Source organism: Biomphalaria glabrata, chromosome 7, assembly GCF_947242115.1.
Source record: "Biomphalaria glabrata chromosome 7, xgBioGlab47.1, whole genome shotgun sequence".
NCBI lineage: Eukaryota > Metazoa > Mollusca > Gastropoda > Planorbidae > Biomphalaria > Biomphalaria glabrata.
The window spans coordinates 6,604,000-6,625,995 of NC_074717.1; the positions used below are offsets into that span (position 1 = coordinate 6,604,000).

The 21,996-nt window shown below is 34.4% G+C and overlaps 1 protein-coding gene across 6 annotated transcripts in view; it reads left to right on the top strand.

The window, feature by feature from the left end:
* The first annotated feature begins 2,332 nt into the window (after positions 1-2,332).
* Positions 2,333-21,996, top strand: part of LOC106062205 (1-phosphatidylinositol 4,5-bisphosphate phosphodiesterase gamma-1-like) — a 42,900-nt gene continuing 23,236 nt past the window's right edge. For all 6 annotated transcript variants that reach the window (XM_056035193.1, XM_056035194.1, XM_056035195.1 and 3 more), the window contains exons 1-21: positions 2,333-2,468; positions 5,573-5,812; positions 7,122-7,271; positions 7,982-8,075; positions 8,691-8,738; positions 9,378-9,459; positions 9,676-9,756; positions 9,912-9,961; positions 11,281-11,329; positions 12,460-12,561; positions 13,608-13,723; positions 14,276-14,361; positions 14,528-14,648; positions 16,803-16,888; positions 17,375-17,457; positions 18,235-18,301; positions 19,561-19,631; positions 19,749-19,853; positions 20,005-20,174; positions 20,700-20,900; positions 21,463-21,585. In XM_056035193.1, the coding sequence (XP_055891168.1) occupies positions 5,620-5,812; positions 7,122-7,271; positions 7,982-8,075; positions 8,691-8,738; positions 9,378-9,459; positions 9,676-9,756; positions 9,912-9,961; positions 11,281-11,329; positions 12,460-12,561; positions 13,608-13,723; positions 14,276-14,361; positions 14,528-14,648; positions 16,803-16,888; positions 17,375-17,457; positions 18,235-18,301; positions 19,561-19,631; positions 19,749-19,853; positions 20,005-20,174; positions 20,700-20,900; positions 21,463-21,585 (2,078 nt within the window). In that variant the 5' untranslated portion in view covers positions 2,333-2,468; positions 5,573-5,619. The remainder of the gene's footprint in view (positions 2,469-5,572; positions 5,813-7,121; positions 7,272-7,981; positions 8,076-8,690; positions 8,739-9,377; positions 9,460-9,675; positions 9,757-9,911; positions 9,962-11,280; positions 11,330-12,459; positions 12,562-13,607; positions 13,724-14,275; positions 14,362-14,527; positions 14,649-16,802; positions 16,889-17,374; positions 17,458-18,234; positions 18,302-19,560; positions 19,632-19,748; positions 19,854-20,004; positions 20,175-20,699; positions 20,901-21,462; positions 21,586-21,996) is intronic.

The window sequence follows — 21,996 nt, forward strand, 5'->3', positions numbered from 1 at the left end:
AAAAGAAATCCTGGCTACGCCCATGCTTTAAACTATATAATAATAATATATTAATATATTTAGAGAAAACAAAAGGGAAAAAAAAAGGGGGGGGGGAGAACACGTAGTCACAAAATAGCAGGGCCGGACCATTGTAACCAAGAAATATCACTCTTTTTTTTTTTGTTATTTCTATCTCACGTTAAAAAAAAGGTAATCTACTCTGTAGTAACTATTGAGGCGACAGAGCACGCTCAAAAGTTTTGACACCATGGAAAGATCACTCTTTTATTTTTTGCAACTCGGACGGAGGGAATTGTCCTAGGTAATTTAAGAGGCAAAAAAAAAAAAAAAAAGGGGCGAGGAGCAAGTAGTATTCATCCGTCACTAAATAGCAGAACCGGACTTAACCATTGTAGAGCCCTATGCGAAACGGATTTCGCGTAGCCAAGTTTGGGTAGCCTACGGATAGGATAATACGTGAAAATTAAGAGTTTGTATTAGAAAATAAATTCGTCTTTGCATTTTATTCATCCTTTACTACGCACAGAATTACTTTAAGAGCCTTGCATGTAGCGAAGTCATACAGTACATCTATTTCCTACATAGATCACGCTCAATAGCAAAAATTACCAAATGTTTCAATCTATCTACGAGAATTGTTGATCTCAAGTAATTCTTCATTAGTTTGAGGCGCGAGAAGCTTCTTTCACTACTTTCCACAATTGCGGGTATTGCATAATGCCGTTTTTTTGTTCTTTTTTTTAACGCGCGTAGGAGTGGCGTTGTCCATATTGAATGACATCCCAAAACGACAATTTTCGTCTATTTATTTTCAGGAGATTTGTATGAGTTTTCAAAAGATTTTAATAATTTCCGAATATTTCCAGGACTTTTTCATATATTTTGCAATTTCAGGAGATTTCCAGGACCTCCTGTTAAATCGACAGGAGGCCGCGGGAAATCCGTTATAAGTTCTAAAATAGTTTAATTTAATAATCTATACACCTAAAATTAGTGCGGGTCCTATAAACGTGCAGGGCCCACTGCGGTCGCATATGTAGGTTGCAGACGTGGCCTAAGGTCGGCCCTGCAAAATAGCGGTGTATGATACGCCGCCGGTCGACTAGTATATTATAATTCATATCAAGCTCAGCATTGTACGTCATCTAACGTCGCATGCACACGTTTTCAATGCTTTATCAAAATTTGCATATCATGAAGACAGGTACGGAATGAATAAATAGGCCTACCTATCATATGGCAGGCACGCAAGATGTGGGCCGAAAGGTTAAGTTATATGTTAGGACCGATTTTGGCATCCAGTCTCCCACCCCCGATAGTCGACAAGAAAAGAAACATAACTCTTTTGTAACGATTACTTTGGTGTACCAAAAGTTGAAATCCCAGCAGACCAACATCAAAGCATACTTGGATCAGCAATACTTGCAGACACTACAAATCTTTTGTAAGAGATTTTATACTTTTCCAGAAATGAACATTTAGGCCTATATAGCTCCTCCTTCGTGGTCGAAGATGAATACATTTCTCATTTCCTATGGACTCGAAGATGGCTGTTAAGTCCAATCCTCGCTTTAAAAAGCCGGCCGCATACGTGGCATGGGTGGGTTAGGTCAGTAGCTGATAAGCCTGCTTCTTGTTAGGCTACAAATACTGATGCTGCGACAATTAAAAAAAATTGAATGATTCTGATTCAGTTATTTGCAACATATCTTATCTCGAAAGACATTTTTTACTCTACCAATGAAAAATTGACACAATGCCAAGAGTTTTAGACAATCTATTTTTCCGATGGTTTTACGCGACCCTTGGAAAATTGTAATTCGACCCCCCACCCCATGAGGTCGCGGTTCACAGGTTGAGAACCCGTGCCCGTGCTCTAACATAATCTACATAGATGTATTCCAGAAAAGCAATATTGTCAATATTATTTAGATCTAAACTTTCAAAAAAATATTTGGGTCACGACACATTTTACTATAACAGAGAAGATGCACGCAAGACACATGATTGTCATGATCAATGATCACAAAAAAAAAAATAAAAAAAAAAATAGTTAAATACCAACAAACATAAGATTAATCAAATGATAATGAAACTGGTAAGAACGTATTTAGATCTATCTTGATCGTTTATTATTGTCATAATCTATTGTTATTTGTAATACACAAATTTTAATACAGATTTTCTCGAGGATAATAAAGATTGTTATTCAAGTTATTGTGATTATTATCACTGGGAAATTGTGTTTGGCTAAGGTGAGTGCACTGTAACTTCACTGACTTCTCTGAACTAGGTGAGATAAACTCTCCCTTCAAAAGAGAAAAAAAGAAAAACACCCGGAAGAGAGCAATGGCTCTTGCATTGCAAATCTCCATCACAAGAGTGCCTGTGACCTGAATTTAATAAGGAATAATGTGATTCTCGAAGATAAAGATCCATGCAATAGTTCTAGATCTATATTCTTGGTAATTCTAGATCTAGATCTCGCTTTAGTCTAAAACTAATGTTACTTAATGTAGATTAACTAGAATGATACAAAATCTGTACTCAAACTCAAGTGAGATAGACTAGACAGTCACAGAGAGACTCTTGACTCTGACTGAGAGTTAGAGACTATACTAGTATACTACTACACTACTAGATTATACTAGATATGTAGACTAGTCACAGTGGGATTATTACATTTTACATATCTAGATCTAGCTTCTAGATCTAGATCTATTTAAATATAGATCAGATTTAGTAACAGTAGAGTCAGTTAATCTAGCTAGAAGTCTCTATAATCAGTATAATCTATATATAATAAATAATAATATATAATATAATATTAAATATATTAAAATATATATAATATATTATATATATATATATAATATTATATTATATATTATTATTTATTTATATATCTAGATCTATATTCTCTCTCTATATATATATTATATATATAGAGAGAGAATATAGATCTAGATATATATATAATATATATATATATATAGATCTAGTAACACTAGTTCAGTTAGAATAAGACATAAGAGTACTAGAGAATTATATTTATATCGTTTATATAAATCTTATGATACAGATGTTACTTAAAAAAGATGATTATGTCCTACACGCTTTCTACAAACCAATTATCCTAGCTTGTCTTTCTAACTGATGCGAAAACAACCCTCCAAAGCTTGCAAAACTCTGATTCCTTTTATATTAAAAACCTCAGAACAGCACTTACAAAGCTCAACAACAACAGCAAAAAAACTGTTATTCAATGGATACCAGAGCTCATATACAACTAGAAGGAAATGAGAAGGCTGACACACTCGCCAAGAGTGGGAGAACTGACTCACAAATAAACTCTGCACTCTATCCAGAAGAATTGAAGAAATTAATTGTAAATAAAATAAATGAGAAATGGACGAGCTCTCATCCAAATCACAAGAAAGATGACGCTTACTATAAGCTATCCCGACAAGACCGTCTAATCTTTCGACCGGACACAACATAGTAATGTTATGAAATGGTGGGGGGGTATATAGATCTAGACTATTTTTTTCTAGACCTAGATAACTTGAGACAAAATCTATAGGTCTAGGTCTACTACTCTTATTCCTTGTTCCATATGCTAGGACAAATTTGTACAAATGCTCCTTCTTCCCTAGTGCTATTAGAGCATGGAATGGGTTGCCTGAGCCAGCCAGGAAGACCAGTCATTGGTTAACATGCATAACTATATCCATGACGCGTAGGACGTAATTCCAGTTGAGTATCTAGGACCGCAACTGTACTAAGCCATCTGACTCTGTGCTGAGCAATTTCTTTTGTTGGGTCCATGCCTTCTTTGCTTCTTGTTATAATGATCTACTCCATGTTTGCTTTGTTCTCCAAGCCTTTCTCTAACCTTGTGGGTTCCAGACAATAAAAAGTAAGTAAAGTTCCCCTTTCAGACCTTGTGGTCTATAGGGCAGATGATGTAAAGGTCATTTGTTTCTGTGGCCTACAGTTTACGATTGTGTCATGTGGGCAGCACAACGACCAACCACCTTTACTTTTCCCCGACTAATGTCAGGTACTTAAACATTGTTGTGGCAATCAGTGCAGACTACTGCAAAGGTTGTCCGTGTTTGTGTTTCATCAGATCGGGAATTCTTGGGGCAGTCTTTGCAAGATCACAACCAATGCATCTTCTGTATCAAGTCTACTTGTGTATTTAGACTTGATAGCTAAACAGGCTAAAAAACCATGTTTTTGCAAAATTATATTATATTGAAAATGGAAGAAAAAGAAGCAATACAGACAAATGGCACTGCAAATACATTCTATATTTGTGTAACTGAAACCAAATCTAGTTCTTTTTCATCGAATCACTATTAATGAGTTCAGTAAATTTTTTTTTGAACTTATTCAACTTGTCATGTAGATTTAGATAATATGATGAAATTTATTTCGCAAACGCTCACAGATGTTTCTTCCAAAGATGTTCCTTCAAGAGTTGAAGATAGTTTACTTCCTAGTCCAAACCTCCCACAGGATGACGTGAAATGGGAGCGGGAAGAGTTTGAACCCGGGACGACCTATAAGTCCGAACGACAGTCCAGTGTACAAACTGCATGACCAGGCAGCCATCATATATTTTCATTCTATGTATTTGCTTAAAGGATATTATAATTAGAATTATGTAGTTTTGTTATTATGATTTTATTTAGCATTTTTGCTAATACAGTCCAACCAATAAACAGTGGCGTCAATGATTTTTTCATTACAATACATAAAAGTGTTTGTGAGGGGCTGTAGTAAATTAAATTTCATTTTACCTTAGTTTGACATTTTTGGCTCAAGTCTTTGTCCTAAAAATATTTCTTGCAAATTTTCTACTTGACACTTGAAGCTTTAAAGTTCCTCCATTGAATTAACCTCTTCCATTAAGTTCTCAGGTTTTTTTGTTTTGTTTATAAGGAAGGGAAATGTTTTGAGAATATTAGAAAAGGAAAAATAACTCCCATTGAAATCTATTGTTGTAAATATGTAAAAGAAGTATCAGGCTTCATATCATAATTGAGAAGAAACAAACAAAATCTCTGTAGGTAGCAATGTAACTAAAATCTTTATTTTGGTTTTTATTTTTTTTTTTTTTTCTTAATTAAAATGTAAAATTTTGTTGTTGTTGTTGCATCATTACTATAATCACATTGATTATAGTTTGGTAATGCACTGTTTATCCCATCTCACCTCCTGAAAACATGCACACTGATTTAATGCCTCTGCAGTTCTTTTAATTAATAACTAACTTCTTATATAAACTAAATTTGGGCACTTGATAATCTTAGAGGGGGTACGAGCTTTCTTAGATTTGTACATATACATCAAAATTCTCCCCACACATACACACAACCACTTTTGACTATAGTATTACTCTTTTATTTAAGTAGATTATTAGAACAAAGACTTCTCCACGCCAAGACAATTAATCTAGGGCAAGCTTTTCGTATGTAGGGATAATTGAAAATCTAAAACAAAATTTCTATGTTCTTCGTGTATGATTTTAACATTGTATGTATGATTTTTATTTATTTAGTTTGAAGAGCATCTTGAAGTACAGAGATCACCTAGTTCTACACCAAGATGGCTTCAATAATGGTGAATGGGGGGCCTCCAACCCCTGATCTTGTGGAAATAATGAGGCTGCTTGAGATGGGTCTTGTCACCACCATCTTTTTTTATCGCAAACGCCCGGAGAGGAAAACTCTGAAGGTTAAACTCGAGAGCAGGCAGTTAATGTGGATTAAAACTCAAGCTGGACGCCCTGAAGGTGTAGGTAAGAGGAACATTAATTCATCATATATTTTAATCTGTATTGTTTTGTCGAGACGTAGTACAGTGCATAATGTATCTTGAAATAGTTTGAATCATATTGATGGATATCTAACACAAGCTCTTGGTGTGCACTTTTAGAGATAACATTTAAGCATTGTCATACATTTGGAACTCGGTTGGGTCCATGTCCATCATGCTGTTTTACCTTTTTGGTGTGCCCATCTCCGTTTTTTTCTTTTAGTCTCCCAGCCTTTCTCTTCTTTCTGTGGGATCCAGTCTAAAGCCTGCTTCGCAATATTTTCCCTTAATCTTAGCTTTGTAGGTCCAATCCAGCGTTATTTGCATCTTTTGATTTCTATTTGTGTTTGAGTAAGAGATTTTGTTTTGTCATCTTACACCCATTAATCTGTATTGGCTATTTGTTACTCCCCATGTCACTGTTGACTCATAAATATTTTTTTTTTTTTTTTTTTATTCTTTGCCTGTCAGCAGTGTTTTCAGAAAGTGGGCAAGACGGACATAACACAAATGAGAAATTAGTCCTTAATTTTGGTGTGATCTTTATTAACTCAACCATTATAGTCTCTGACTTCCTCTGTACCAGTTTTGCTCATTTTTGTTAATCCAACCATTATAGTCTCTGACTTCCTCTGTACCAGTTTTGCTCATTTTTGTTAATCCAACCATTATAGTCTCTGACTTCCTCTGTACCAGTTTTGCTCATTTTTGTTAATCCAACCATTATAGTCTCTGACTTCCTCTGTACCAGTTTTGCTCATTTTTGTTAATCCAACCATTATAGTCTCTGACTTCCTCTGTACCAGTTTTGCTCATTTTTGTTAATCCAACCATTATAGTCTCTGACTTCCTCTGTACCAGTTTTGCTCATTTTTGTTAATCCAACCATTATAGTCTCTGACTTCCTCTGTACCAGTTTTGCTCATTTTTGTGAATCCATTGACTATTGTCTTTGATTTTCCTTGTAACCACTAGTAACCAGTTTTGCTTCTGTCTATGAATAACTCTCTCCAGCTAATTTACTATGATATATATATATATATATATTTATTTATTTATTTTTATTTTGCTTACTTAAACTATTTTTAACTGAGTGTATATGCCCCTATTCTCTTTCTTTAATTTGTCTGCTAATTTTTATGACATCAATTACATTAGTTATACTTCGATGAAAGGGAAGACTTGGCAAAATCAGATTAAATTTTTATTGACTTAGTTGCCAACTTTTAAGCATTTTTTAAATTTAAAAATGCTTTTTTTTCCCCCTTTCTTTTTTTTTTTTTTTTTTCTAGCAAGTTTAAGAGATGTAAAAGAATTTCGCTGTGGCAAAAATTCAAGAGATTTTGAAAAATGGCCAGAAGAAGCCAAAAAGGTTGACAGTCGCATCACATTTACTATATATTATGGGAATGATTTCAAGTTGAAGTCACTTTCAGTTGTTGGTAAATATATATTAACTTGTTTATGTAAATTGCAATATGTTAGTAAATCTTTCTTAACTTGCTTGTACACAAATATGTGATTGCCTATTAGTTGGTAAAAATGAAGAAAACTTTATCTGAGCATCAGAGGCTCTTTTTTTTTTTTTTGAAATCACAAATTTCATTAACATGAAAATAGAGTCAAATAAAATATTGTAACATTAATGTGATAAACCGAGGCAGTGCTGTCATTAAATGTGCCAACTTAAAAAGCTTCGTCTGATAACATGTAATCAGCAAATAAATTTGCTTAAGCATCAGTATCAGCAACATTAAAGCCGTAAATGACATTTAGAAACAGTCCTACTGAACATGCGAGGACCAATTTTACTTTGACAATTTATGCGTGGACCAATTTTACTTTGATAATTTATGACTAATTACTGACATTTTTAGAAGCCAATGGGAGCTATTGTGCTTCCTTTTTTAAAAGACTGGGTGGTCACTGAGAGTGAATGTAACTCCTACAGCAATTTCATTATTTTAATAATGAATAAATATACTTAATTTGTTTGGTGATTTTACACATTTTTTTAGTTTGTGAAATATCTCTGTTACCACCATAATTATATTCATGCCAGTAGAATGTTACTTTTTCATCCAATTAAGTGCTATCGCCAATAAAATGAACCAGTTTTCTAGTGCTTTGATCTAATCGCTCAATTTTTCAGCCAATGATGCTAATGAGTTTGGTATGTGGCGTAAAGGTTTAGACTACTTGGTAAAAGAGTCCAAAGAAGCCAGCTATCAGCTGCAGGTGGAAAGGCAAGTAGAATTTGAAAAACAACAAAAAAACAAGCCTTTCACCTTAGAAAACCTCATTGTAGTAAAAGCTTGTCCTTGCACATCTGTGGTGAAAGTGTCTTGTTCTAGACTTCCCTGATTAAAGCTTGTTCTTGCACATCTGTGGTGAAAGTGTCTTGTTCTACACTTCCCTGATGAAAGCTAGTCCTTGCACATCTGTGATGAAAGTGTCTTGTTCTACACTTCCCTGATGAAAGCTAGTCCTTGCACATCTGTGGTGAAAGTGTCTTGTTCTACACTTCCCTGATGAAAGCTAGTCCTTGAACATCTGTGGTGAAAGTGTCTTATCCACACTTCCCTGATGAAAGCTAGTCCTTGCACATCTGTGGTGAAAGTGTCTTATTCCACACTTCCCTGATGAAAGCTAGTCCTTGCACATCTGTGATGAAAGTGTCTTGTTTTACTTGCGTCATGAAAGCCTTTCTCTTTTGTTTATTATAATTTGAACAAACAACAAAACAGCTTAATCATTTATACCGGCATACAAAATAAATAAAATATACAAAACAAGTTTGTTAAAAAAATATGTTTTTGACTATCATTTATATAATAAATTCTTTACTTTAACTTTTACAGATGGCTACGTAAAGAATTTTATCTGATGGAGAAATATGGTTCATATATGTAAGTATTTTCAAAACTGAATTATTGCTAATTGCATAACAATAACTATTACATAATAACAAGGTCTGAGCTTAAATATCAATGATGCATAGAAAACACTAATTACCTAAGAAATGTATTGGATTGGTCATTCTATGTACTTTCACTCTGTTGAAGTTTCCTTGTCAACAAAACATCCATATTATAAGATAGGGGAAATAGGGTTAATATTGAAGAAGTATGAGATGCTCTCTAACAAGACTACCTTAACTCCAGTATTTCAGAGCAATATATTCAAATCCCAATTCTCCCAACACTCTGGACTCCTGATTCAGTCACCAATTTTTGTCTCTAAGTCTTGTACTTAATAAAAAAAAATAAATGACAATTTTTTATGACCAGATTTCATCATGATTTGTCTAGTTAGCAAATTTATAAACTGCCTGCCTGGTTCTGCACCTTTTTACAATATGTAGGTCCTTGCTTTAGTAATAACAAATATCTCAACTTTCAGAGATTTGGTGCAATTTTAGGAACAATTTAATGTTATTTAAATCTCTGTCAAACTATTAAATGTTTTTGGCTAACTTTGGTGAGGTTTTTGTAACTAAGAATTAAAAGACACATCTCCATTGATTTAACCTTGTCTCTTTTTAATAGACTGACGTTGAAAAACTTGAAGGCCTGGCTGCCCAGAATAAATTTCAAGATGCCAACCAATCGATTGCGAGAAAGGTTTCAGGTAAAACACTAGTCATCCTGTCTAACCTAATTTGTTGGTGTGTGTGGGAATCCTAAGGTTTTGACTTGACTTGAATTTTGATAGCCACATGTGTGACTAGGATGGAGAGAGAGAGAGAGACTTAAGCTGAAACTAGGATTTGATATGTATTTCATTTTGTCATATCATTTCAACATTGTCTTCTATGTTGACCTACCATTTTATCTTTTCTTTCAGGAGTTTGACACTGAGAGTAAAGGAGAAATTAACTTTGAACAGTTCTCTGCCCTCTACAATAAGTTAATCCATGTAACTTCTGTAAGTAGGTTTAACTTAGACCTTTCAAAAAATTTTCTTAAAAAAATATTAATTGCAGTAGGTCAAATTTGGTATTAATAGCCTGTTTTGTGATCTATAATATTGAAAAATAGTTTGTTTGGTAGCTCATTATCTTGTTCTCTACATCTATTTAGATTATAGACGACAATTTTAGCAAGTATTTTGAAGTGTATGGAGAGGACAAGTATGTTGTTGTTTTTTTATTTTACTTTACTTTATAGAAATTGTATACCTTTTACCATAACCTTTATAATTTCAGAGTTGATAGCAAAACACACTAAAGAATAATTTCTTGTCATTTCTAAGAGCAATAATAACAAGAAAAATATAAAAATCCTTTTAAAAAACAACACAAAAAACAAAGCTATCTAAAGGGAAAGAACTCAATATTTAAAACTATACCAATAATGTACACGTTATTTCCCTTATTTTGATATCAAACAAAATAAATAATTACCAATAATTAATTGACTAATTGGTAATTTTTTTATTATTGATTCATGTTTTGTGAATACAATAAATGTTTAAAGTATCAACTTGATTGGAGAATGCGTGAGAGAGAAGTAGCATTAACAACTATTTAATGTAAACCTAACAAATTTAACCACATTTGTGAATACTGAAGGATTATTTTTCCTTGTTGGTATCATAATTGGAATCATAATAAATTTCCAGTTATTAATTGGCTATTTTTTTTTTATTATTGATTCATGTCTTGTCTACGCCAATGAATAATTGTGCAAAGTTTCAACATCTGAGAATGGGTGTTGGAAAAATAGTGTGTACACAGAGTGAGCTCCCATATTAGCTTTGTAAAACAAATGGTATGCAGCAGATGTGAAACACAGCATACAATACAAACTTTAATAATATTTGAAGGTCTCAATGATTTTCTTGGATGTGGTGAAACATGTTCTGTCAGGGCTTCATCAATTCCAAACCTTTAATCTAATAAGATATCATAATGTATCAGTGTAATGAGGGACCAAGTGTCAGAGTTTGTTTCACATGTTTTCAATGTCCCTTCAGGGTTGAAAGTAATCTATTTCCTAGTCCAAACCTCCCGCAGGATGATAAGTGATGGCAGTGGGTAGGGTATGACCCTGGGACTATCAAGATGACTGTACAACAGTCCAACCGACATACAACATGACCATTTTGAATCCTTACTAAAAATTTGGTAACCAATTCTGGATTCTAATCACTATATAGTAAACGAAATTGTTTTTCTGAAGATGCTATTGTTTTGATAGTTAAGTTTACCCGTAGGAAAAGATTCCGTCTCCTCAGCATGGCGCCTCTGTGGAAATCAGAAAGGTTTAGAAACAGGGCCCTTCAGTGGGCTACCACAGTTATGCTCTTCCATAGTTGTTAATGAGAATTTTTTGTTTTGTGTGAAATGATTTTTGCTTATGACACTGTGTGAACTATTATTTGCTTATGTTACTATTAAAAAAAATAATAATGTGAAATGTCAACATTTGCTTCTGTTTCTTGTTGTAGGAGAATGAGAGCAGAGAGTTTTCAACTGTTTTTACTTGAAGAACAAAAGGTGAGGATGTGCTGTAATATAGTTTTATGGTATTTATTAACTTGAGAACTGTAGTTCTTATAAATTGCTCTTAAGAGTTTGTTTATTCTACAAAGGAACTCAGTATGAAGAAACAAAAGGTAAAAGGGGAGTGGCAGGGCTTTTCTTTATTGCCCAGTTATTTTGGTTAGGGTGACATCGCTTCTGCAGCCTAAGCCAAAATAATAGATAATGTCTTTTGATCTTGTTCCTTTTATTCTTCACTCAGCCATTCCTGTTCATTAGAAGACTGACACATTGTCAGCTGCCCTTAACACAAATACTCACTAGAATAGAACAGGTATTGGTGAAGCTTGATCAACTTTTTTTTTTTAAATGATAGATTTTGTTTTTTTTTTCTTCTTCTAGCCAGCTTTTTGCTGCTGAGCTGTGAGCTTTTTTGCAGACTGTGCCAAGGAAAAATAGTGTGCTGTTCTCTTCAGTTGTTTAGCACTGCCGTACAGGGTGTTGGTTATGTTGGGCTGTAATGGTAGTAGGGTCTGCCTAAGGTGGATTAGGAAGGGGCATTCAAAGAGGATTTGGTTTAGTTTCAAAAGAGTGGACGCAGTGTCTACAAAGGGATAGTTGTGTGGGATTTATTATGTTAAGGTGGTAATTTAACAGAGGTGTATGTCCTGTTCTTAGTTGAAAGATGGTGGATTGCTCTTTGCAGGGGGAGCAAGTTAATACTGTCCAGTTTGCTGGGCATGGTCATTTCTTTGTGCATTATGTTTTTATAACAGCCACTTCATTTATAGAATTGTTCAATGGACAAATCATTTCAAAGTGTGAGCAAAAGATGATTTACCAGACAGACACAGAGCAGAAGATGATTTACCAAACAGACACTGAGCAGAAGATGATTTACCAGACAGACACTGAGCAGAAGATGATTTACCAGACAGACACGTGGTTTAGAGCCCTCTAGGCTTCAGAAAAGTACTAGGAAATATTTGTGGTTGAAATAATGTTGTTCCAATATGATAAAAAAATCTGTTCACAGGGAAAGTATAGTTTCAGCTCTCCATGCTTCTTAAAATAAAGAGGAGTGCGGCTTAGAATTGCAATATAATTATCAAAATTTTCATTGTCCAAATTCTTTTTTTGTGTAGGAAACCAAAGCTAATGATTTATCGTATGTGAAGGAACTTATGCTGGGTTTTCTAGAGGATCCAGTCAGAGCGGCACGAGGAACTTACTTTACTCAGCAAGAGGTGAGAACTGAAGGTGCTAGCGCTTAAGTTTTAAATAAATACAAAACTCTTTCATGTTAGTTTTTTGTTAGTTTTGGTTAATGGCATTCATTCAGATAGTTATCTTAGCATGTAAATATCTCGGTGAATAGTGACCTAACTAAATCGAAATGATCTGTGGCTTGTAACAATGTCACTCAATAATAATGTACTTTTTAAAAAATAAAAGTTGTAGAATCACTAATTAGTAAAAGTTGCACAAATTTGTAATTATTCAAGAATGTATGATGGTACATTGGGTGGGAGCTTTCTTGTGGTTGATAAATATGTTTCAGTGTCATACTTTATTTTCGGAATAAAAAAAATGATTCTGATCTTTTCATTTCTCTCAACATTCATCCCTAGTCCATGAGCTATCAAACCTCATCCTTTCTTTTAAATCAAGCCATCTACAGTCAGTCCTATGAAACTTAAAGTAACCCCTTTGAGACCTTATGATGTACAAGGCAGATAATGTAAAGGTCATCTGTTTTTATGGCCAGTGGTTAAGGAGTGTGTCTTGTGACCAGCACAAGGACTTTTACTTCCCCAATGTATGTCAGATACCCATTATAGTTGGGTGCACTCTGGGCATCCTAAAAATTCCTAAATTCAAAATCCCAGTCTTCACAGATTTGAACCCAAGACCAATTGGTTTGGAAACAAAGCCAAGCGCTTTGCCACTAAACCGCCATGCCCTCCAGTCTGAAACTTAAAAATATTTTTTTTTTACACATTCTAAATAACCTTTTCTTAGAGACTTCAGAAGAAAGGCTCTATTGTTTGTAATACTTTACAATTTAATATCAAAGCAGATTCTTTATTTTCAAACATTCTATTGAACTAGAGTTTACATCATAACATATTTTGATGTCAAAAAAATTCAAACTCATTATTTTGATGTATTGCTTACATAAACTCAGCCAGTACTGTGCATAGAATGTGCAGGCTTAAAGGATGTGATTGGCATACTGTGGTGCCCACTTCACTTTTCAGATTGTCACCTAACACTATTTTCCTGTCTCCAGTTTGAGAAGTACCTGTTCTCCAATCACAACCCATTGTATGATAGCAAGTTTGAAAGTGTGACTCAAGACATGAACCAACCTTTAACCTCCTATTGGATAGCTTCATCCCATAACACGTAAGCTGCTACTCTTGTGTATTTATGGAAAATGAAAATTTGATATATGTACATTTCAAAACTTTTATACAAGTTTTTACATAAGACATGAATCAACCTTTAACCTCCTATTGGATATTTTCATAGCACATTAGCGGCTGTATTGAATTTTTGATATATGTACATTTTAAAAATTTGGTGGAATTTGCTAAAAAAAAAACAAATTGGGATGTGTGGCATAAACTGCTTGAGTTTGAATCCTGACTCAAGCTGAATTGTATTTGGTAAGCACCTAAAGGTAGCTTGCACCTTCTCCCAGATAACCCCCCCCCCACACACACACACAGGTCCACAAGAGATTAAAGCATAGTGCAGCTAGAGCATGAAAGATGGGCTATAAGGAAGAAATTACACAGAAGTTTTGAATGACAGTGTACTGATGTGTGTATTTAAATTTTGTGTTCAATTATAATAATACAGTTGTGTTAAATTTAAAAAGAAGAAACTTGTAAATCCATAATATTTTGATAGAATTATATACATTTCTTATTGTCTTTATCATTTTCAATCCAGATACTTAACAGGGGACCAGTTGTATAGCAGTTCATCGCCTGAAGCTTATGCCAGAGCTTTAAGAATGGGTTGCCGGTGTATTGAGTGTAAGTTTTAAGCAAGTGTGGATGTATGGCAAAAATATTCAAAATAATTTTTTCTTTGTCTAAGACAAAAAGGTTAAAAAAAAGAATAATGTTCATTTATTTGAAAGAAAATGATTGCACTGAGGTATTTTTTAGTTTTTAACTGATTGACCTGTTTTTATTACAGTGGACTGCTGGGACGGCCCTGATGGATACCCCAATATATACCACGGTCACACGCTCACCTCCAAAATAAAATTTTTAGATGTCCTCAAAACCATCCATGATCACGCTTGGGATACTTCTGAGTAAGCTTTGTTCTATTTATTTTATACGCTTGTTTCTTGAAAACACAGAAACTACTTGTCATTGACTCCCTTTATTACTTTGAAGAATGCATTAGTTCCAAATTAGATGGACATAGCTGGACATAGCTGGATGTTTTGATAGTCACTTGTGGTCTGCAGTTCACACGTCTTCCTTCTTGTTGTGAACAGCCCAATACATGATTTAATGAAACTTCTCATTCAGTTCTCTCAGTGATTTGGAAACATGGGCAATTTTATTAAGAGAGAAAGAAAAAAAAACATTTATTAAAATATATTTATCACTCCAAAGAAAGAACACTATGATTATTGCTACAAAAAAGTGCCTTTCGTAATAGAGTCCAGACTGTCAGGTGGGATTTCAGATTAGCTAGGGTATGATATTATGGTCCCGTATCCCCAACCTGAACAGAGTAACGCAAGAACATAAAGGTACTAGCATGTACAATACACACATTGAATAAAAGTTATTCAACTGAACATTTAGTGAATACCAACAGTTGTTCAACGTGAATGATATTAAGGCTAACATAAGTTAATGTCCATTAGTTAACAACAAGGTTGTACTTTTAACAATTTAATGAATGTATGAAATAGGATGACATGAGTGATAAATACAAGTCAATAGTATGTTCCAAGGAAACACAAAGTATACATATTATGCAACGAAATATATCACACCTTCAACTCGGTGCCATAATTCAATCACGACACAGCCTACACTCAAGGCCTTAGATACACAGGCCATACCAAACCACACTGTGAATCAAGCTTGACTCCAATTGAGTCCCAAGCCTGCGTCCCTATTACAGAAATACATATTCCTTGAGACCGCTGTCCACACGATCAGAGGAACAACCAAACCACACTGTGAATCAAGCTTGACTCCAATTGAGTCCCAAGCCTGCATTTCTATTACAGAGAATACATATTCCTTGAGATCGCTGTCCACACGATCATAGGAACAACGAATTTCGAGCTACACCACGAAGACTAATAAAGTAAATAACTGACTTACCCAATACTGGGGAAGAAACACAGAAAAGAAACTCGCACAAGAGCTCCAGCCTCATCACACAACAGAAGCAAAACAAGGAAGCAAAATGACATCAACAAAAGTGCGTTCCTAGAAACCAAAACTCACAATCTCTTATGGTACACAAAGGAAAACACCAAAAGAAGATGCGCATGACACAGACTTCTAAACACATAAACACTGATCCAATGGCTGTAATTCCTAAACAATACACAAAATAATTTCTCCTATCTTAATACTTAGTTTCTATCAATAATAATAATAAGGATTTTATTTATAAAGCGCTGTTAACAAACAAAATGTAGGCTCAAGGCGCTGTAATATTACAAACACAAACATGACAGCTAAAATGTCAATTAATCTAAAAAAGTTTTAAACAGATAGGTCTTAATGTTCTTCTCAAAAGTGGTGTAGCATGTTGTCTGTCTGAGATCAATGGGGATTGAGTTCCAAACCTTTGGTCTGTGCACTGAAAAAGCCTGCAGACCGTAGCTTTTGAGGGAGAAACGTGGCACCACTAAAAGCGTTGAGTCCATTGAGCGCAGGGCTCTCTGGGGGACATATGGAGTTATCAGTTCGCTAAGGTACAAGGGCATCTCATTGTTATATATACACTGATGACAAAGTGTGGCAACCTTGTAATCGATTCTCGCTTTCACGGGAAGCCAATGGAGCGTGCGCAAGAGCGTAGTAGCAGAATCTCAAGTCTTGTTTTTCTTAGGACTATTCGTGCGGCATTGTTCTGAATATGTTGCAGCTTGGCTATTTTGTCATCGAGTATACCCGCTAGCACAGCAACGGCGTTGCAGTAGTCAAGGCGGGAGAGTATGAATGCCACAGCTAGTGTTTTTGTTCAACCATCAACTATATAGACAACTAATACACTTATCACACTTTATTCCTGTCAGTCTTTAGCAACTAATTAGGCACTTCTAAAAACAAGAGGCTTTTACAACATGTTTACACTGTACCTAAGCAATCACAAATCATTGTATCATTTTTTTTTTAAAACTAAATCCTAAAGCTAAAAAATTGTTTTTTAAGAAGCAATGGGTGGAGAATCTGAATGAAGACATTTACTAACATTTTATTATTTATAGGTATCCTCTTATTATATCAATTGAGAACCATTGTAACCTCAGCCAGCAGAGAAATATGGCTATAGCATTCAGGGAGACTTTTGGTGGTGAGTATTGCTTTGAATATACTCGAAGAAAAGGAACACGAATAGAAAATCGCACACCAATGTATGAATTAGATAAAAGACCTAAAAACAAGTATCCACTAATTTATAATATTGTGATAATGTTTGTTTAGATAAGATTGTAATGCCTTTTCTATTCAAGGATGTGCTGTGGCTAAGTGGTAAAGTGCTTAGCTTCCGAACTGAGTTATCCAAGGTTTGAATCATGGTAAAGACTGGGCGTTCGTATTTCGGGACCTAAGGGTACCTCTGAGTCCACTCAGCTGTATTGGGTACCTGACATTGGTTGGGGGAAAAGTTAAGTCGGTTGATCATTGTGCTGGCGATAACAGCATCGTTAACAGTGGGCCACAGAAACAGATGGACTTAACATCATCTGCTCCATAGATTGCAATATCTTAGGTTACTTTCTTTTCAAAGGAGAGCTCAAGTTGGTTTCATAGGGTTAACTTGTTCTTTGATTGCCAGACAAACTTCTTATGGAGCCTCTGCAGAAAGATGCAGTGTTGATGCCATCACCAAATGAACTCAGATTCAAGATTATCTTAAAGGTTTGCAGTTGTTTTTTTTGTTTTTTTAACTGTCCGCTGCTAAGATACTAAGATATACTAAGATACTAAGCATTTGGAGTTTATTTCAACTGTTTCTATAAACATGAATATTCCAAACTTTACATACTCAGAAATGGTTACTAGTATGCAATCTGCATATTTCTCATGAAAATGACCATGGAAACCTGTGAGTATGGTATTTCAGAAGTTATTTTTGTGTGGATAAAACCACATGACTTTTTAAAAATTTTTGCACATTACTTTAAATTTACTGCCGAGGGATGACACAATAGTAAGTTTCTGAGCAGTTTGTCAACACAGTTTTTGTTTCACTTCACTTTACATGCTGTCCACTGTTGTTTCCTTATAACTTTACTCTTCACCCACTGATTAGATAGTCTTGCATATCATTTCCTCTCTCTGCATAGACGTTGTGATAGGCCTGCGCTGATGGAGGGGGAAGACAAAATGGACTCTTCTGGGGTCCCAACTTAAGGATGGCTACTCTTTTTATTTCAATCATCTTGTATACGTAACTGAAGGTTTTTGGCATGTGGGGAGAAGGCAGGGGAGCCCACAAGTACCCACTTTTTAGGGGGCCCAAATATTTCTGGCTCTGGGCCTGCATGCGATCTAGAAATAATAAAAAAAAAATCACATAGAATTTTGTAACTTAAAAAATTGTTTCTATGTGAAACATTGAAATAAAACAACAAACCTTTTATTTTTTAACTGGCTCTGATTAGTTCCTTTACTTTTATTCATGTACTTGAACAGCATAAGAAATTACCTGAATGGGTTGATGACAATGAATGGCGCTATGCAGTATCCTCTGAAGACAGTGGTAAGACATCATCCTCTAAATGTTGTTTTTTTTTTTGCAAAGCTTATATCAACTCATTCTGTCTGTCTGTTTGGTAAAAAGTGTGTACATGTTATTTCTCCCACACCCATTCTTGGATCAAGCTGAAACTTCACACAATTATTCATTGACATAGACAAGACATGAATCAATTTTTAAAAATAACCAATTAGACTATTAATTACTGGTAATTTATTATTTTGTTTAATAGCAACAAGGGAAACTAATATTCACATATATGGCTAATTTTTGGGGGTTTAGTCCCCTTAAATAATGAACACTATTTCTCCCTCATGTTGATACTTTAAACAATAAATAATTGTTCCTAACAAAACATTAATTATTGATTGGTAATTAATTATTTTGTTTGATATTGAATTGTACATTATTGGTAGATATAGTTTTAAGGATGTAGTTCTTCCGCTTTAGATATTTGATTTTTAAACAAAAAAGCATTTATATCTTGCTAGGTACCCATGATTTTCAACTATTTTTTTCAAAACCTAACATATTGAAATCTTTGTAGATGAATGACACTGACCTATATATCTTTTTTTTTTCTTTAAATGTATCCTTAACACCTTCTTAAAGTTTGGTGGCTGGTCATTTGGTTTTTGAAATTTTAAAGGAAAATTTAAGTACAAGTCAAAAAAATGAATTTGTAGCTCAAAACAGCTAGTCCAACTAAATAAAACTTGAATGAAAGTAACATAATTTGTATTGCCAATATACTGAGCTTTTGACTTGACTGTTGATGTATGTAGAAACACAAGTGAATATGATCTTCAACAATTTAAACAAAATACAATTTGCTGCATGTCTGTCTCCTGACTGAGAGCTTGTTCTCCCATTTCAACTTTCACTCCCCTATATATAATCTCAGTTACGACAGACTTCCTTGTGATTGTTAGAAAGACCCTACTTCCACTACAGCCCAACATAACCAACACCCTGTACGGCAGTGCTGAACAACTGAAGAAAGCAGCACACTTTTTTTCCTTGGCACAGTCTGCAAAAGAGCTCACAGCTCATTAGCAATAAATCTGGCTAGAAGAAGAAGAAGAAGATTGTTGAATTATGGCTGGTCATTGAATTGAGTTATGTGGCTGGCCATTGGGTTGTTTATAGTGGCTGGTCATTTGATTGTTGAGCATGGTTTGATATGGTTTTGTGTTATCTTGTGATTTGTTAGTTCTCTTTTACGAGAGGTTTCTCTTGAAATGAATCTTTTTTTTTTCTAGGCACCTTGGAACCTGATCTCAGTTCATCTGTAAAAAATGGAATTTTATATTTGGAAGACCAGAATGAAGGAGTGAGTTTTAGTTCTTCTTATTTCTTAATCCTAAAAACTCTGGGAGTTATTTCTTATTGTTAAGATGTTGTTTTAAATTTTACTTTTAAAACTTGCATAACTTTTTGTTGACCTCAGACTTGGCATCCTCATTTCTTTGTGTTGTCTGGAAGCAAATTATTTTATGCAGAGGAGACTCCAACAGAACAGGATGATGATGAGGATGATGAGGGTTCAGTAGAGGTAATATTTCTCATTAACTGACCTGTTAGAAAAAGGTATTACAGAATGTATCATACAAATCATCAAAATATTTTTTTGATTCTAGGAATTTTTCCTTTTTATTATCTTGGTGGTAGCATTGTTTTAATACTATGCTAAAATATTTCCCCAGGGCCGTCCTGTTGATGAGCTTCACTACAGTGAGAAATGGTTTCATGGCAGATTGGAAGGAGGGCGAAAACGGGCTGAAGAGTTGCTTCGGCAGTACAGCTACCTGGGAGATGGTACATTTTTAGTCCGGGAAAGTGACACATTTGTTGGAGATTTCTCTCTTTCATTCTGGTAAATGTGGAAATTGGAAATAAAATTACTTTTGAATAGAAAAAAATCTCAGTGTAATCCATTTTATTGCATAGCAAGGTCTGGTTTTTACTATTAACCAGACTATGCAAATAAGTAGAATGCCTGTATTCAAAAAGTATAAAGTGCATTTGTATTTTGGATTTTTCTATTGTTATGCAATTAAACATACTATGCATTAATACAGTTTTCAATTAAGTTGGTTTAACTACTAAATTATTGTTATTGATTTGCACATAATTATAGTGCACAAGAGCCTTATTTGAAAGTAATGCTAAAAAATTATTTTTTTTGCCATATTGATTTTCAAAATAATTTTTACATTTATTTTTTACTGAGTATTTTAACAAAGTAATCAGATGATGTTGGCAGGAGTTTTTAAAAAGTTTTCTTAAAATTAACTTTGTAGTTATTTTGTAAGTGAAGTCTCACTACTGCCATTGCTTTTTCAACATTCTGACTTCAAGTCAGTATCATTGTTTACACATATTGTTGGTACATTTGCAGGAGACAGGGTCGTGTGAACCACTGCCGTATCAAGTCCAGGCAGGACAGAGGCCAGGTCAAGTATTATTTGATAGACGCTGTAACTTTTGACAGTCTGTATCACCTCATTGTGCACTATCGTCAGTTCCCGTTGAGAAGTTCAGATTTTACTCAAGTCTTGAAGGAACCAGTTCCTCAGCCTCAAAGTCATGAAGGGAAACCGTAAGCCTTCTTTTTTTTTTTTAGTCTCTTCTAGATTTTTTTTTTATTAAACAGCATAGATGCTTTATAAAAATATTTTAAAATTTCAGCAAAAAACGTGCAATAATTTGAAATATCCTCCAATTGGTAGTTTGGCAATGATCAAGTGATTTGGAGAAACCAAGGTTTAATTAGGTGTATTACTGCTTTATTATCATATAGAGCTACAGTTTTGTTTTTGGTATCCAATGCATTTGTATTATTCAAAATGATGACATCTTTCATGCTTTAGTTTGTACAATCTTTTTTGGGTACTATTGAGTGGAAGGGGTATTTAGGAGGTGGTCAATCATGCTGCCTTTAGGTGCTCAGCTTAAAAGGGTATTTGAACTTAAACCCCCTTTAATTGGTAGCCAAGCAGTCTATGTCACTGAGTCACACAGCCCTTTCTAGGTGCTTTCCTTTTTTTCCTTATCAACAAGAAGACTCTTTGCCTTAGGAGTTTTTTTTTTATTGTTGTTTTAAATGGTTTTCATAAGCAGAATCAGAATTTCTTAGATGCATGTATTTTTGTTAAATTCAGATGGTATCATAAAGAAATGAGCAGAGGGGAAGCAGAAGAGTTGTTGAAGAGAATACCAAAAGATGGAGCTTTTCTGGTCAGACACAGCGTTCAGGATCAGCAATCTTATGCTATATCTTTCAGGTGATTTACATTTTGATACTGGCTGACTTGGGCGTTTCAACTTAGTGCAGTAGTTAACTTGGAACAGAATGATTATACGCTTGGTTATATAAATGAAATATTGATATTCATAGACCTAAAAGTATTAATAGAGCCAAAAGTAATCTTCAAACGGCAATGCATGACAATATAGGTCGCTGGATTAACCCAATAGCACCTTTTGTGATACAATGTATTGTTTATGGTGTTAGCCTAATGCCTCAGAAAGCGTTAGGATATGAACACAGCAGTTTTATTAAATTTTCATACAAAAAGAGCTCATCATGTCTCATTCAGAACGAGAGCATGGTGACTATTTTTTTGTTTGTTATTGCAAAAACCAGATTATTATAGCTATTTTATTTTTTTGTTTTGTTTTTGAAACAAAAGTGC